At 36.5% G+C, this 17,583-nt stretch overlaps 2 protein-coding genes across 6 annotated transcripts in view; both read right to left on the minus strand.

Annotated features, from left to right (window-relative positions):
- Positions 1 to 3: 3 nt before the first annotated feature.
- Positions 4 to 3,400, minus strand: rab36 (RAB36, member RAS oncogene family). Of its 4 annotated transcripts, none has more exons than XM_079448081.1 (12): positions 3,308 to 3,387; positions 2,791 to 2,872; positions 2,240 to 2,506; positions 2,055 to 2,146; positions 1,861 to 1,935; positions 1,586 to 1,687; positions 1,441 to 1,505; positions 1,290 to 1,341; positions 1,126 to 1,207; positions 944 to 1,034; positions 741 to 857; positions 4 to 606 (listed from the first exon to the last, which is right to left on the minus strand). In XM_079448081.1, the coding sequence occupies exons 4-12, from the start codon at positions 2,117 to 2,119 to the stop codon at positions 551 to 553; spliced, it is 705 nt and encodes a 234-aa protein (XP_079304207.1). In that variant the 5' UTR covers positions 2,120 to 2,146; positions 2,240 to 2,506; positions 2,791 to 2,872; positions 3,308 to 3,387; the 3' UTR covers positions 4 to 550. The 4 variants fall into 4 exon arrangements, with proteins under 4 accessions (XP_079304207.1, XP_079304208.1, XP_079304205.1 ...); XM_079448082.1 differs by having other exon boundaries at positions 2,240 to 2,308; positions 3,308 to 3,380; XM_079448079.1 differs by lacking the exon at positions 2,240 to 2,506 and having other exon boundaries at positions 33 to 606; positions 3,308 to 3,400.
- Positions 3,401 to 8,351: 4,951 nt separating this feature from the next.
- The window catches only part of gnaz (guanine nucleotide binding protein (G protein), alpha z polypeptide), a 39,663-nt gene continuing 30,431 nt past the window's right edge, over positions 8,352 to 17,583 (minus strand). For both annotated transcript variants that reach the window (XM_079449421.1, XM_079449422.1), the window contains exon 3: positions 8,352 to 11,097. In XM_079449421.1, the coding sequence (XP_079305547.1) occupies positions 10,753 to 11,097 (345 nt within the window). In that variant the 3' untranslated portion in view covers positions 8,352 to 10,752. The remainder of the gene's footprint in view (positions 11,098 to 17,583) is intronic.

The following is a 17,583-nucleotide window of genomic DNA, read 5'->3' on the forward strand; positions in this document are numbered from 1 at the left end:
TTTAAACATACTTTAGACATTTAACATACTTTAAGATACAACATGTGGTTCTTTATTTTGAGAAAAAGCTGCAAATAAAAAACATACAATGCATCTGTTTTGATAAATCACAACAAATTTCAAGACATTTCTGTTTTCATGTGAAAGGCGTCTTATGATTCTATCAATGTACATGTACATTTCTTAAGCTGGGGTAAAGACAAATACTGAATTAGAATTTCATAAACAATGCTAAATTATTGTTATTTCATTTGCCAAACAAAATACAGCAGTTTATAGCACTATAATAATAATATAATTATTATTATCAACGGCAGTGATTTATGCAGCAGTACAAAATACTGACTTTAATACTACAGTAAAAAACATAATTTGTTTCTTGGAGTCCTGGGTGAGAAACTCCTTATTTTTAATCTGATTCTGATAGGGTCTTGACATAAATGGTTAGCCATATTCAGTACTGCAGTGATGCGGTTATGTCAGGTAAACACATTCCTTTATAACTATGTTATTTATTTCCTGTCATCTAGTTATTTAAAGGCCCAATTAATCAACAGCAAGAGTTCTTCATTGGCTTTGCTGCGGAATTCTCCAATGCTTTATCATCTGAAAAATAAAGCCATATGAATATATGAAGTTTAATTACTTTATTTACTACACCTTACAATACATTTACACTGGACAGTGTTTGATCAATGTTTATCCATCTCTCTTCTAGTGTGATTGCATGTAGCACTCACTCAAAATATTTCCATCTCCAATCTGAGCGCTGCTGTTTCCTGTCTCCAGGTCCTTCAGAATGGCATCTTCAAAGGCCAGAGCTGCTACACGAAAGAAAAACTCAGAGACGTTCTCTCCTATAACACACAGAATAGTCAGTTTGCCTCAGCACAGAGAAACATTCATATTATATAATACATGCAAACATGCAAAACAGTTGTACCTGTTTTTGAAGATACCGACCAGAACTCAGCGTTCATATCGGAAGCAATCTTTATGGCATCTCTCTCTGTTCTTTGGCACTCCTCTGCAGACTTCACATAAAACAGTAGGGAGCCTTTAATAGCTTTCAATCCTGTATAAACGTATGTGTGCACCTATATGTTTGTGAAGATTTGTTCTCACCAGGAGGTCTCTTTTTGTGCCAACCAAGAAAACAAAACAAGAGTTTGGTTCATTTTCCTTTAGAGCCTCCGATAACCATTGTCTATGAAACATGAAATGTACAATTCAGTAAATCATTCATTTCTACAAAAAATTTTAAAAAATTACTCCGATTCCCAACTTACTGTGTGTGTTCCAAGGTCTTTATATCAGCCATGTCAAAGACAGTTATAATAACTTAAAGAAAAAAACAGAGAAAATTCAAGAAAATTGATTTATGGATTCATCGGCAGGAATAAATGGTTGACCTGATGAACCCTGTGCAAAGCAACTTACCTTGGGCACCTCTGTAATACGCTGATGCAATGCATTTGAATTTTTCCTGACCAGCAGTGTCCCATCTACAAATAATGTAATGTACAAAATCAAATACTGTCCAATAACTAACAATATTCCGTTTTAAAAACATGTAACTACTGACATTTGAAGAGAGTATGGAAGCCCAGACATCTCAAATCGTTCAATCTCAAAGTCAACACCAATAGTAGCCTTGTAATCTCTCTCAAACACATCCTTACAGAACCTGCGAATGCAGAAAAAACACATCTTAATAGGCTTTAATATCCACCAGACATACAGCATTGCATTACATAAAAGCTTTTTAAAATGGCTGTCTAATATTTTCATTGCATTTATTGAGAGATTCAAGCCATTGTCTGTATTGTGAGTGCGGGAAGTAAAATCTCTAAACCTCACCTGTTTATTAAGCATGTTTTTCCCACATTGAGATCTCCAACCACCACTGCTTTTGACATCTTAAGCCTGTCATATCTGCAGAAGAATGTAAAATGAAACAACTTATTATAATGTATATAGAATATACACAGTATGTGATCTTACATCAACGATCAATACAGTATATTAATTCATCAGTCAGTCTGGTAACTCACCCTTGTAAGCGTGCAGCTCTGTCTTGGCAAGCCACCTTGGCTTTTGTATTCCATTCGTCTTTCATCTGTATGCAAGCTTGAGGATTATAACACTAGAAAATCAAACAACACAATTGATCAAATCAACAACTCTTGTTATGAACAACATACAGTACTGCATACAACAGTAAATACTACATACTAACATATAATTTTCTGAAGAATCAGCTGAAGTCCTGTGATCCTGTAAGCTTTAACTGCTGGTCGAAGCCCCTCTAAGGATATCACAAGTTTTCAATAATTCAATCTGCGGTGCTCAGTACAGTTTACAGAATGCGGACAGAATTTCGTGTAGTTTGACATATTAAATGCAACATCACGTGCATTCTTTATTTTTTATCTAACCGGGCCGGTCACAGTACATTACTGCGCCAGAGTTAGCTACAGTACAGAGCTACTGTATATCCCTGGACCTAAAGAATGAAAAGAAATACATACAGTAGCAAAATTTTACTTCAATTTAACCAATAGACACAATTGAAGCACATTACACTGTAAAATGTATTATGACAATTAAACTTCATATGTCTAATGTTAAATGGTAACGTGTGACTGTTAAAATCCACTAATCCCCCTACCAGTCCCCTCTAATGCTATAAATAAAATATATAATACATGATCAATTATTGAATGACCTACTCGCTTCAGTAAATACCCAGCATACTGTAATGTGACCTTTGACTTTCACGTTGTTTACCTTGGGAAATTTACATATGATCCTGTCTTTGCTAACAGGAGGGGCGAGATGCATTGTGGTGTCAGCAGGTTGTCTGGGAAACCTGTAAATAAAAGACACACAGTGTCAGCACAATCGGATAATGTGTTTACTCTGTACCAACATCAACTTTATCCTACACACACTACTATACTCAGCACAGTTATTTTTGGATATGCTATATGATACAAGTTAGTGTACTAATACCTGAGCTAGATGCTAAAATGCTGTAAATATCTCTTTGACTAAGCTTTAAACTCATGTAACAGTCTGAAGACTGATACATATTGAAGCTGAAATAAGTTAAATCTCTACTGCATGTGCACCCATGAAGTACCGCTGTTGCACGGAAATGACAACACAACATTAAAGGCGCTGTTAGTTGGTACAGCGCTATTCATTTATCGTTATCGTTTTTAATTTAAAACATCGTCCTTCGTTTGACCGTATTAAAATGTACTATTTTATATAAAACAACCAAATGCTGCCTTTTACTCACGGATATTATCGCAGTGCAGCCGAACGCGCGCCGACTCTCTGCATCAAATCCTCCCGTCATCTCCATGGCAACCAGGAGCCGGAATTCACCGTCACGTGACGCAGGCATCGCGCTAATCTATAGCCCACTGTACAGCACGTATAATGCAATAATGCCCTACACCTTACATTTGTTTATGCATGATAAACAATATTTCACAGCGTTTTTATTATAATTGTAAATGAAATTAAATAGCATAACACGTTATAAGTATTATTATTGCTGTTCGTTTCAATTATAAATATTTAAAAAATACTATTGATAGTTCGTGTCGACCTTTAGTGTTAAAATGCAATAGGCATAGTATATCTGAAAAATAACATTGTAAAGTTAGCATATTGCGTTAACGCACCGTGTTTACAAATCCAGCACAAATATGAAAATGTAAATACTTTCAATACCATTACTTCAAAATACTCACAAATACCAACCAAGAAACTGTTCATCATTTTTATTTACTTTCGATACGTCTTTTGGTCCACAGTACTCAGAGTAAGCAACCACTTAAAAAACTGTACATCTCCATATAGTCTTATGGATATTTCGGGAAGTCGCTTTATTTGTGTAAGCTTTATTTTTCGTACATCAATACAAATTTAGACAGTTTAGTCCACTGTCTAGATACATTTACCAATTCACTAATTCGCTTCTATTCTGAATGGCCACGTGGTGGCAGCAGATCATGTTAAAGGGTCTATATGCGGAGTGCTGTGTCACGCCAAGCAGGTTAGATTGCGTTCTCATATGGCATGTTTATTTAAAACGCTTGATGATGAGATATCCCAAACACGTCTGAGCCTAGTTTATCAAGATAATCCCTCATTTCCACACTATGAAGACATCTAGAGTATTTTGGAGAGCATTAGAAATGTTGGTTCAACTTTCCAGCTACAGTAAATCCTTTTAAACGGCCACCAAAGCCAAAAATGACTATAGATCAATTTGGAGTATTATTCTATTTCACGACGATCAGTAATGATTATTAACTAGTAATCACACACACACACACAGAATTACATCTGTGATTGATGAATCTATTAATGAAAGTGACCTACATTTGAAACACGGAAACCCAGCAAATGTTTAATTATTGGAAAATTAATTAGAAACACGTCAATTTGATGAAATCTGTCAGTAACATGCCCAGGTCGTATTTCATCACAAGTCATATTAAAACAGAAAACGTTTAAGATTTTTCTTTCCAATTTTGGACCACTTGAATTTGAACAATGACATTTGGCATTAATTAGATATACCCAAAATGACAACTTCATTATTCACTCTCAGTGTCATTCCAAACCTGTACGTCTTACTTTCTTCCACAAAAGAAAATATTTAAAAAAACATAGGTAACCCAACAATATTGACCATATGTCTTCCATTATATAGACACAAAATACATTTCTTAAAATATCTTCTTTTGTGCTCCACAGAAGACAGAGTCATATACAGGTTTTAAACAACGTCAGCGTGAATAAATTATATAACAGATTTTTTATTTTTGGGTGAACTCCCTTTAATGATAAAAATGATCATATTTTCCCACTCCCAAGACCGTCAAAAATGGGAAACACAAATAAAATAATGTGTGTTATTACTGTGGGAGAAAAAGTACTTTGCATAAAGTATCTGTAAATTTATTCATATACAAATATATAATATATCACGATTGGGGGTGTGTGTGTTTTCATTCTATAGTATACTTTATATAAGAAATGTTACATTTGTCAAGACTGTAGTTTGTCACTGCAGTATTTTGCATGAGTTCGTTCCTCATTTCTTTTTTCTGTGTCCAGCCCTGCTCATGATAGTCATATGGTCTTCCATTGGCTGGCCATCGTGTTCAGCTCTGCTGTAGTATTCTGTTTATCGAAAACAGTGTTAACAATCTAGTGTCCAGGTTTGGGCTAATTTGTGTACAAATATATATTTATAAAATATAAATATAGAAATATATATATATATATGTGGTGCATCATTGTGTTGGACACACCCTGTTAAGGTAACCTTTATAAAGCATTTATAAATGTGTTAATTAATGATAAATAAGTCATTTACAAATGCATTATGAAGCAGTTATAACTACATGAAAAGAGTGTCAGACACACCATGTACCTCTCCATTGCTATTTGGGTAGCACTTTACGTTAAGGTACCCTTTATAAAGCATTTATAAATATCTTTATTATTGATAAAAAAAGTCATTTACAAATGTATTATGAAGCTGTTATAACTCCATGGATAAAAAGAGGGATTCTAGCAAAGTACCTGCCAAATTCCGAGCCATGTTTAACTCACATGTTATAAATGCTTAATAAATGTATTTATTAATCCTTTATTTGACTCGAAAGCAGATTAATTATTATCTTGATGTTGTTTGCAATATGGGCTGTCAGACTGGACACTGTAGGGTGTTATGTTGTTTTTCTAATACCTGCTCACTATTTGGGAGGTATTTTGTTAGAATCCCCCGCAGTTATAACTGCTTTATAATGCGTTTGTAAATAACTTTTAATCATTAATGAACACATTCATAAAGGGTACCTTAATGTAAAGTGTTAACGCTATTTTTGATTTATTTGTGAATCTTTTCAGGTTTCACCACCATGAGTATGTGACTACACCCATGTCGTCTGCTTGCTGTGTTTGCCCAAGTATCCTCTGCATTACATATGAAATTCAAGGGCATCAGTGTCACGTCCAAAGAACTCCTCTCGACAGGAACTCACCTTCATCTCATCAACGCTCACAACAGCGAGAGATTGAGCTGGAGACAAAATTATCCAAAGGGCCAATTGAAAAATGTCTGAATAAGGTCTTGCACAGGTTTTTATCATTTAACAACATTTCATTGCTGAATTACCAAATACAATCAATACAGTCAAGATTAGACATTTATACAAGCATCCGTGTTCAATTCTTTTCCACTGACAGCCATCGTCCAATAGCCACCCGCGATTCTTGAAATAGTAAGCAAAAGTCTTGTAGTCTGTTTGTAAACACATTAATGAGATATTTATTAAATCACGTAATATAAACAAATGGCCTCTTTCAGTTTTTCATCTACTTTGTTTATTTTATTTGTTGTGATATCATTTTTATTAAATATGCACACGACAGCTTATGAAGAATTAGTTTAAAACGTCCATCATTTGAAGTCTTAATTGTTTTTGGAGGAAAGCAAAAAACTTCAGTATTTAGTTAGAGCATTTGTTTAGCAATGCCGCGGGAGCTTTGACATGCCAACATTTTTAAAAGAACTAAATGTAACATTTACAATAGTCGCTTTGGCAAATATGTGAGGTGCTGATGCAAATTGAGCGCTATAAAGATGATTTGTCTATTTTTCACTTCTGCACACCCTGTAGTCACAATGTTTTGGTGGGACAGCTGTAGTCACCCTTAACTTTCATTATGTAGAACAAGAATGATGGTAGAGGTTTGAAATGGCATGAGAGTGAGTAAATGATGAGAGAATTGTGAGTTCTGTACCTTTAAGAATTAGCGCCCTGATAAACAATGGGTCGCGTTACTAATGGCAACAATGAGGTGTTGTTCAGGGTTTGGTCACTAATTAGTTCATTATGCATGACCGGCTCTTTCTTCTCTCAGTTCTTTTAACTACACAGATAAACTCTCTGCAGACATAAATCATTTGAAGAACATTTTAATTGCACATTTAATTAGCATGTTGATTGCCGGTGGTGCAATCATGGAGTGTGGATAGGATCATGAATTTCATCGAATGTAACGAAACTGTTTTGCCTGTAACCTGTACGCCACTAATCTGTGCGGATATACATTTGTGTTCAATTGCAGAGGTGATTTAGTCACTCAGAATACAGGCCACAGTTAACTTTGATACGCTCAAAAACTGCATACTGTAGACAGGGATGCATGATATATTGTTGACTTTTTGATACTGTATACAGTAACTATTGATCAAAATGATATTGGCGATAAAACGAGGCCTATTATTTACTTTGCGAACAGTATATTCAACAGTCATATCTCCTCTTGACGTTAATATTTTAATAACGGAAGATTCTCCATCATAACCGTCAACTATTACCAAAACTTAAGCAACTCAAATGGCGATTAAAAACTGTTGGGAAAACTGTAAGGTCACATTTTACGCCAAAATCAAAAGAAAATAATTTAGGAATTGTATATTGTATTATGCATTGTGATATTTTCATGAAAAAATATCCACAAAATTGGTAAATAAAGCTTTTATTTATTATTAATCGATGGTTTCAAGCTGCAAAAACATAAACACACGTGGCCCAAACGTAACTCCGCAAAAAAAACAAATTATTGAGTAGTTTTAATTTTATTTAATTCTATTATTATACAATAAAATATTTACATTCATTGATAAGTTAAATATAAAAAAATATTTTATAACCAAATACGGACCAGAAGTTAACTTCAGGCCAGGCATGTGTGTTCGATGAAATCATCTATACATTGTAAAAAACTATAGTTTTACAGAATTCAATTGTTTAATTTGCCTAAATCTGTATGTTTTTAAAAAAAAAGCTGTACAATTTTTAAATTACAGAAAATATCTGTGAATTTACAACATGATATTTTACTTATTTCTGATGCCCCAGCTGCCGGAATATTACTGTTTTTTTAAATGACTGTTTTTTTATAGTTATAATAATAAAATGTTGCAATACTGTTTTACAAGACTGTGATGACTAAATAACATTTCTATTAATGTCTGTTAGAAGTAAAACAAGTATTCTTTCATTTATTTTTACTTTGGGGTCAAATATGACACAGACAGGTTCTTAGTTAGCATCTATAATTTTTGTTAATCAGCTTGTCACCCTGTAATATTCGGTGCATGCCTCTAGTTTGATGCTAAGATCATTTTTCATAAACATAAAATATCACCAAACTTTGTGTGGCACAAAAAAAGTCACATTTGATCATCAAAAGTTTTGTCATTTGTCATTCACCCCAACCCAAGAAAACAATTCACTAGTGTCACAAATCATTTGCATAATTCCTTTTATTCACTATTTTTGTTCTTTTGTAGTTAATTTGTTTATTTTTTGGTGGACATCCTGTAAAATCAATCCTGCAGCCCTTACTTGGGTTTCATGTACATCATAGCTGAACAGAAGAAGGATTGGAGAGGGGCGGAGCTCTGTCAATCAGCCCTGCAAAGATTCATTTTTTTCATTGTTTCACAAAATGTACCTTACATTGTATTTACACACAAAGCAGACCATTGGCCTGCATCACGAAGCCGGTTTGGGTTTTTACCCAGGTAAGGTGGATTGGTTTTGAGCGGGTTTCATCGCCATGGTAACTTAGGCTAAACGGGTAACCTGCTCTGGAGCAGGATTTATTCTGGGTTAGAGATCGCAAACCAAAGTGGACCAATCAGCTCTCTGAAAAGTGTGGAATATCTGACGCAGTGAAACCACTCCCCATGTATCTCTCGCTCCAAATGAAAAGCAAACGAAAAGGCTACCAAAAGATGTTCGAGGGAAAATGTTGTTGATTTCTGTTGTATATTTACATCTATTGATTATAATTCAAAACATATTCATATAGTTATTATACGAGTTGATCCGTGTGATTGGCTGTTTGCCGCACGTGTCACACGTTCAGACGCACACGCCTCACAAACTCTGGATCAAACCGGACTTGACAGAGAACGTTTATGCCAAGCGTTGTGCTACAGCTGAACCTGATCTAAACCAGGTTGGGTTTGTCTGGTTTTGTCAACTACAAGTGTTTGTTCACCTCGCTTCGTGATACAGGCCACACGTCCACTCAAAATGACACCAGAATACAACGTTTCTGCTCTTTTGTATTTTTTCTCACTATCTCTCTTTATTCGCAGATAAAATTTGAAGAGTAAGCCCATGTTGAATATGTTCATGATGCGTTTAGGCTGCGACGGATGTATATGACTTGTTCTGCGAACTGTACAGTCGTACACAGTGTTTGACTTCTTATATATTTTTGGAGCGTGTTAATAAAACCAAAATTGTAAGAAAGCAAATTAAACAATAATTTGTCAAAATCCCAAAGTAACAAAATCATGCATATTTTGTTTCAATATATAGATATACGTTTTTGCCCATAAAAAATGAAAAAGTTACATGATGAACGGGCCTTTTTTGTTTATTTACACTTAAATTGGCACTGTTTGTTTTTCTTTAAATCTGGAATGATCATTTTGAAACACTTACTTCAGTGTTACACTCTCAGACAGAAGGGATGCTTGTTCTGAAAATTCTGAATTACATCCTCATTTAGACAAACAAAAAAGAAACAAGAAAATAGATTGATTCCTGTGGGTCAGACAGCCAAACATAAACTACAGTGTTAATGTGTTTAAAAAGCTGAATTTACTCCAGTTTCAGAAAGTGGCAGTTTTCACCTTTGGAGCAGAATGAAATGACATCAGTTTTTTATGAGGAAACATTTAACCCTCTCACATACGCATATTTGATATAAACTCTTTATATTCTCTCCAAAAGCAGCATTACTTGAATCAGGCAAATCAAAGACCCTATAAACAAAGCTAAAATTGAAATGAATAGTTCTTATTCCCCCTCCCGCACCCATAAAAAAGTTTATCATCAATTCTGCTTTTTGGTTTCCAGACGTGCATGATCTCTTATCTTCTGCGAAGAAAAAGTTGACCAGAAATTTCACACCGCTGCATTACACACAATGAAAGCGAATGGTGACTAGGGTCTGTCAACCATCAAAAATGGAAAGAAATGTTTAAAAGTAGTTCATCAATCTGCTCATTTTTCATGGTTGTGTATATTTAAAGATTATCACATACAGTTTTAAAAGACTTAAATAAGCAATATAGCACACAAGTTATTTTTTGTGACGTATAGTCCCTGGTCACCATTCCCTCCCATTGTATGGCAAAACCCAGCGTGAAAATCCCGTCTAACATCTCATTTTCTGTTTAACAGAAGAAACGATATCAAACAAGATAGGAACGGATTTATTTTTGGGTGCGCTGTTTCTTTAAATCGATGGTACGAAGTTTCCCGTCATTTCCCAGGGAAGAGAGGAGGGAGATTTGTATCCAGTGTTTCCACGTCTGACGCGTGCTTGACAGCTGATCCCGTTGTGAAGTCCGTTGTGTATGAACAAACATAATATGTGTGTATGTGTGTGTGTCTACATACGCATGTTCAGTGCAAACACATTTATACCAACCTTGTAAAATCCTCCCTGACCTTTAAGTTTTTGACATTGATAAATCTAACAGGATGGCAGCACGTAGCCCCTTCCTCCGGGCTTGTCCGAGTTTCCTGTTTTAATAAGCGTTTATGAGTGGACCCGGACGGATCGACAGACCGACCTTGATGGGTGTTTCCCGCGCCTGCTGCCCCTCGCCCCCGCCCTCTCGTCCTAGCACAACCCGATGTACTTGAGATTGTTTTGAATGATTACGTCCGTCACGGCATCGAAAACGAACTGGATGTTGCTGGTGTCGGTGGCACAAGTGAAGTGCGAGTAGATCTCCTTGGTCTCCTTGTTGCGGTTCAGGTCCTCGAACTGCCTCTGCACGTAGACGGCCGCCTCCTCGTAGGTGTTTTGACCCTTGTAGTCGGCGAAGCAGACCGTCAACGGGATGCGCTTGATCTTTTCGGCTAGCAGGTCCTTCTTGTTGAGGAAGAGGATGAGCGAGGTGTTGGTGAACCAGTTGTTGTTGCAGATGGAGTCGAACAAACGCAGGCTCTCCGCCATACGACTCTAGAAAGGGAAAAGGGAGAGGAGTGGTTGGTTAAAGGGCTAACAGAAGATTTAGGAAACCGATGGAGTTTATGAAAACTGTGACTTTTAACCTTGAGTAGAGGAAGCAGGGAAACAGATTCGGTTAAAAGCTTGAGACGAAGAGCTGATTGTCAATGGAGATTACCTTGTATAAGGACAACAAACCGCTAGAGCAGTGCCATTTACTGTTATGGCAGTATTGGACAGATGTCTTATGTGAAACGCAATTGTGCTTTAATACATTCATACTTGTCATTTCAAACCTGTATGACTTTGGTTCTTCTGTACAACACAAAATATTATGAAGAATGTTTGTAACCAAACAACATTGGTCCCTATTGACTTCAATTGTATGGACACAAAACCACAGAGAAGTTTCTCGATATCTTTTTTTGTCCTCCACAGAAGAAAGAGTCATAAACAGGTTTTAAAGGACACGAGGATGCATAAAGGTTGACAGAAATTCAGAATTGTGGTGTACTATCGCTTTAAGTGACTGAAAATGGTTGCATTTATCAACGTATATTGATAAAGCATCTCGTTCTGTCAAAAATGAATAACGAATTGAATATATAAAAGGGTATGATAGTAATGTACTGTTCTAAGATAATCCAAAAATACAATGAAAAGTTAAAGAAGAACCATTGAATCCAACAAGCAGTAAATGACCAGCTGGGGTTATTAACCTTTACACCTGTGGCCCCGCGAAGTTCTCTATCTAATTCAATTACTCACCTGCCCATGTTCAATTACCTTGCTGTGTTTGCCAGGGTAATGCCCGTGAAACAAAGGCAGCGGACAGGATGTAAATAACAGCTGTGAAATGCGCAGAACCATTTGGTAGGCGACATCAGCTGTCTCTTTTGCTCTGCCTTATGAGATACCATCTCCCAAGTAATGCATTTTACAGTGATCCCGTCAAACACTCAGCGATCTTAAAATACGTCAAATTCAAAACTGTTTACCAGCGAACATCATTTATTTATACTTATAAGCTAGCTATGTTTGTAACACGACAAGGAGTTAACCTTTAACTTCTGTCTACTAGCAAAAGTCATTGGAAATGGAAAAAACACGGTACTTTTGAAATACGGTGTTCTCAAAAATGACAAGAACTTTTGAATACTTTTTATTGGTTAGATATTTGCGAAACTAGTGACAAACATAAAGAGTGACTAATAATAATGATTTATGACCAAACAACTCTCTGTCTGCAACCCTATACTCTTTTATTCTATTATACTCTATAATTTAATGCCATAGTATGGAAAATTAATACTATGAGAGTCAATTAGGGATGAGATCAGTTCGGTTACTGACATTCTTCCAAATATCTTCCGAGTAAATGATGACAGAATTTTCATATTAAACTATCCCTTTAATATGGTTACTGTTCATTTGTAGGACGCAATAATCATGTAGTAAAAATCTCATTCTATTACAGTCCAATCGACAGGTTTCTCTTCAAGGTTTTTGGGCGAGTGTGTTTGTGTGCGGTTGGATACACCCTTCCAGTCGCCCTCTGTCAGCGTGAGCCGCAGCGGTCGTGGACACGTGGTTGGGGACGAGCAGCTTGTGATCGAGGGAGGAATCTGATATGAAGACTGGGCTGCTGTTCGAAAGGTTACACAAAACATCATCCTGCTTCGAGCAAATCACAAGATCTTAAACAAGAGACCGAGAGCGATTGAGTAAAATCATTCAAACTCGAGAAAATGATGAAATAGTTACCAGTTGGAAATAAGGACCTCACCAACCTTGTCACATTCATTCAAGTCACATTCAAGTCTCTCGGACTCTTACTCCCAAATATTACACATTACAACATTCGTATTGGTACTGGAACATATTTTAGGTTAAACTGTACTAACTTCACAGATTTTAGTGGTTGTAAATGGTGTGAGAGTTAAAAATGATGACAAAATCAGAGTCACCGTTGTGAAATATGTGGTATTGCATGGGTGGTTTCCCATGTACAGGAAGTGATGTCATAGACATCTTGGGCGAGATTTCTACCTCAGAATTTGGCATGATGTAATTTCCGAGCCACTTATTGGTCGAAAATACTGCCCTAAACACGGTTGAAAATGTGTCTCCAACATCTGGCCGGCAGTCAGATATGGAGAGGCTGTGATTTCCACTAAGGCCTAAGTGTGTACTCAAATTGAAGTGGTGCTCCCCATAGTCCGGCAGGGTGAAGTCCTCCATAAACGCCTTTCGCCATGAATTGTGCTTTTAAAAAAAGGTCACACCATTAGCCAAACATCTCTGCAGAGCTCAGGGCGTCCATTAAGCAATCGTGCAGCCCAGGGGACGGGCCGGACATGTTGTGTTGAAGCTCATGGTGTTTCTAACTACATCTCCGGAATCAAGTGTCGGAGCAATAGGAGAAGCGAGAAGAAAACGGGGAAGGAAACGGCAGGAGGCGGTACCCCCGCGGATACACGCGACGCAGCATGACGCCTGCCCTCTCTCTGTGTGTGCCAGACGCAGACCTTCATTATGCTTAAATATTAATAAGAAGGTTCGGCAGTGTGTTAGTGCTTTGTTTCCTGTAAATAAGACTTGTCGGATCTCATTGAAGCTCAGTGAAAATGCATTGTGTCTAGTGTCTGTTTATTCGTCCCAGAAGCAAAATGAATGAGTTATAAAATACAATTACACACCCGACCTGCTTGTGATCACTATGCTGTATGTTTCACAATCAATCTTCTTTACTTTTCTGTTTAAAATGACATAAATCATAAATAAGATTCAGAAGAGATCCCCACAATGTCACAAACTCAGCTCGGATTTGCCAAGTCTGAAATCAAAAGTCAACATTATTAACTATTTCAATATGAACTCAAGCATTTCTCATCAAATTTACCCAAATCCATGTAATTGTACCTCTACAATCTTATATTCATATTCACTTTACGGCACTCTTTTAACAATTTTTTTCTCCCAAGCAATTGAAGGAGAAACATCTGAGACTAAGTTGATACTTAAATGAAATCTCAAATCTCCTGAGCTATGAAAGAGCAATTAAACGGTTCCTCTGGGACCATTAGTCTCAAAACTCAAATAGCTGACAAACACATTGTATAGTAGTGTTTGGACAAGAGAAAGATTTCTACTACACACATTTATTTCTCCTGCAAACATTATGTATGAAGAATCCCAGTAATATCCTCATTGACTGAAACAATGCATCAAAGCATATAGTCTTCATTAAGAAGGATATTTCTACAGAACATGTGGATAAAGTGGCTTATTTAAACCATCCTTCACTGCAGGGAGGACAAACATCCTGGGTTGCTATAGATGTTTTTCATTGACATCTATGTTTTCAGTAATTGGAATTTTGTATCCTGCAAATACGAAAATATTAATACCCTACTGATAATTTATGACAGTATTTTAGCTAAAATAGATGATGTTCATGCCACAGTGATGCAGGTGGTTGCCAGATCCTTGCTATACTGTTGTTAGGGTGTGGGTGTGGTTGTTAGGGTGTTCTGGGGGATTGTTAGGCTTGAAAAAGCAACCAAAAAAAGGATAAATCTGATAAGGTACCTACGTGCTCAAAACGTCGCACATTTTGAGCATGTGATGTATATGAAATATTTCAAAGTATACAACATTACACTCTTAAAACGGATGTGTTGAACAATACAGTTTTGTTTTGATTGTTTTATCACATTATGAGACATTTTGTGTTGATTTTGTGTAACACACTGAAAAAAACACACTGTTTTATTTTACGGAATTTATATGTTTTTGAAATGCGTTAAATTACAGAATTCCAGACAGCAAATATACGGATACATTTACACGATAAACGTCACGTGTAAAATAAATAAATATATTTTATTTAACAAGTTATTTTATGACTTTTTCTGACGCCCCAGCTGCCAAAAAATAGCATTTTTTAAATGCTTTTTTACAGTATAAATAACACGTAAAACACAACGTTGAGTTGAGCAACGTTGAGCATCTACTGGTGAGGTTTCCCTACCCCTCCCTTTAGAAGCACTACGGTGGCTGACCCAGAACAAAAAAGTCATATTTTATTTGCTTTGGAATTAAGGTATTTACATTTTGCATTCTGTAGAGCAGTTTGTCTGTTTAAGGCTGCTGTAGAAACAATGTGGCGAATTCCATGTGAGGGGACCCGCTGTGTACAGTATGTAGATAGAAATAGCTCATTCTAAGGTAATAAAAACATAACGCTTTCATTATGAAAGGTCCTCTGAAGACATTATTATGCATATTATATTGCATTTCGCCCAATAGATCCTCCAAGAAATGATACACTGTACCTTTTAAAGAAACAGACAATGTGTCCTTAACAAGACAATGGGAAACTAGCGAGACAGCTAGAGATTTTAAGGACAGGTTGTGTTATTTTCCGTACAACAGTTTTAAAGCCTATTAAAAAGTCAAAAATGTATGTTTAGTTATAGTAATACCTGTAACAGGTATTTAGCAAAATACTTGCTAAACAATCCTGAAGTTCTAAGTAATATGTATAGTATGTAACCTTTGGATGTGGGCTGACAATAAATAATGCAGATGTTTCTCAATAGCAAATAGTTCACACACCGTACCCTCCCCATCTATCTGAGATTGTGTAGAACTCCCTCAAAGTCAAACACATACTTCCAAGTTGCCCAAGCATCTCTCCAATGACCAAAATCTCAAGACTCTCCTCAACTCCTCCCTGCCAACTGGCACCGGAGCTGCATTGCTTCGACAGACTGTTGCGCAATGCAGCTTCACGCTATCTCGCTCTGTACAACCGCACGTTCTCCACCGCTCGCACGAGCACACTTAAACCCTCTCTCCCATCGCATCCGTCATGTAAACCCCCCAACCCCCCTCTCCGGTGGCAGCTCACTGTCAACAGCCCAGGATTAGGAGCGTTTGACTGCTCTGTTGCTCGGCAACAGTTGCCATAGAAACCCCTTTTTTAAAGGGACGTGAAAAAGAGATGATCAAGGGGGAAAAGAAAAGAACACGCCGTGCCACAAATAAATGACAACTGTTGCTTGAACTTCCCAGTAGGATTCATTTGTCGCGAATTGCATCTGAAAAGTTACATCTGCTGCGACTTATCACTGACAAGCTTTTGTGCCAGATGTTGGAGAAAGGATTTGATTTAATTAGAGCGACGGGATTACATTGGAGAAGACGTTTAGATTATAAATCTGTTTAATTTTAGCTAATGAAACTGTTACATTTCTTTCATTAGGTATTCAATCGCTTTAAGGTATTCTTGCCAATATCAGGTGGTCAAATTTGGTCTATACTCATGCTTTCTCAGCTTTGTTGGCTTTAGCAGACTCAAGATGTCAGGCATACAGGATGGTGCAAATCATCAGGTGGGATTTAACGCTTTAACAAAAATGCTTCCCGGTCAACCACAAGCTATTAAATATCACTCCGCTTAAGACAAAACGTAACTGTTTTTTGCAAAGCTCAAGACAGCTGGACGCAGTTAATTCATTATCTGAGGACGGTTCTAAATCTTTGCAGGAAAACCTTACATTGAAACATCATAAAAACATGACCCGGCAGGGATGTCACGCACATTCTTTTAAACAAACTAACACGGAGCATAAAAGCAACACATTTTTGTAATACAATAAGACATCTTTTTTGATGCGAGAGCAATGAGGTATATGACACCGCTAACGAAAATTGATTTCGGACTCACTGCAAATAAAACAAAAGAAATGGGTTTGTACTATTATAAAACCATGGTTCATTTTCCTAAGGGAACAAAACATTCAGCTTAAAGTCTGCAGGAGGTGCAGCTGCATTGAGTGGATACATTTTAGACAAAACATTAAAATCTCAATTCAACTGTAAGCGATATTTTAGAAGTTGCCATAAAAATCAACAGACACTTCTGCGAACAACTGCATTTCATTAATTAATTAAACAATTCATAATTTTTTCATTAATAAGATCACATTTATGTATAAATTGAGATCTGGATTGTATCTGTTAACCGTGACGCCCTTTTTTGCAGAAACATTACACTGCAAAAAAAATTATTTCTCACTAAACACAAGCCAAAGCATTTTTTATTAGGTCCTAAAGAATAAGGTCAAACTACAATCTTTTTCTCACCCCGTTGTCAGATAATGTTAATTTTTTAAACATAAACAACTTACTTATATTTTTCATAAATCAACACTAAACATCTTATGTCAGTTTTTCGTTTATTTTGTACTGTACTAGAAAAGCACACAAAAATGCTTTAGTATGAAATAAATTTGCGGTGAAATCTCATGCATAGAAATGGAATATCATCTCCCAACTTAAATGAAGTACTTAAAGGTACAGTTCACCCTCAGGTTGTTCCAAATCTGTATCCATTTCTTTGCTCTGGTGAACACGGAGATATTTGGAAGAATGCTTGTAACGGTTCTTGCCCACCATTGACTACCATAGTAGGAAACATTGCTTTACATA

The sequence above is a fragment of the Barbatula barbatula genome (genome assembly GCF_947034865.1).
Source record: "Barbatula barbatula genome assembly, chromosome: 24".
NCBI lineage: Eukaryota > Metazoa > Chordata > Actinopteri > Cypriniformes > Nemacheilidae > Barbatula > Barbatula barbatula.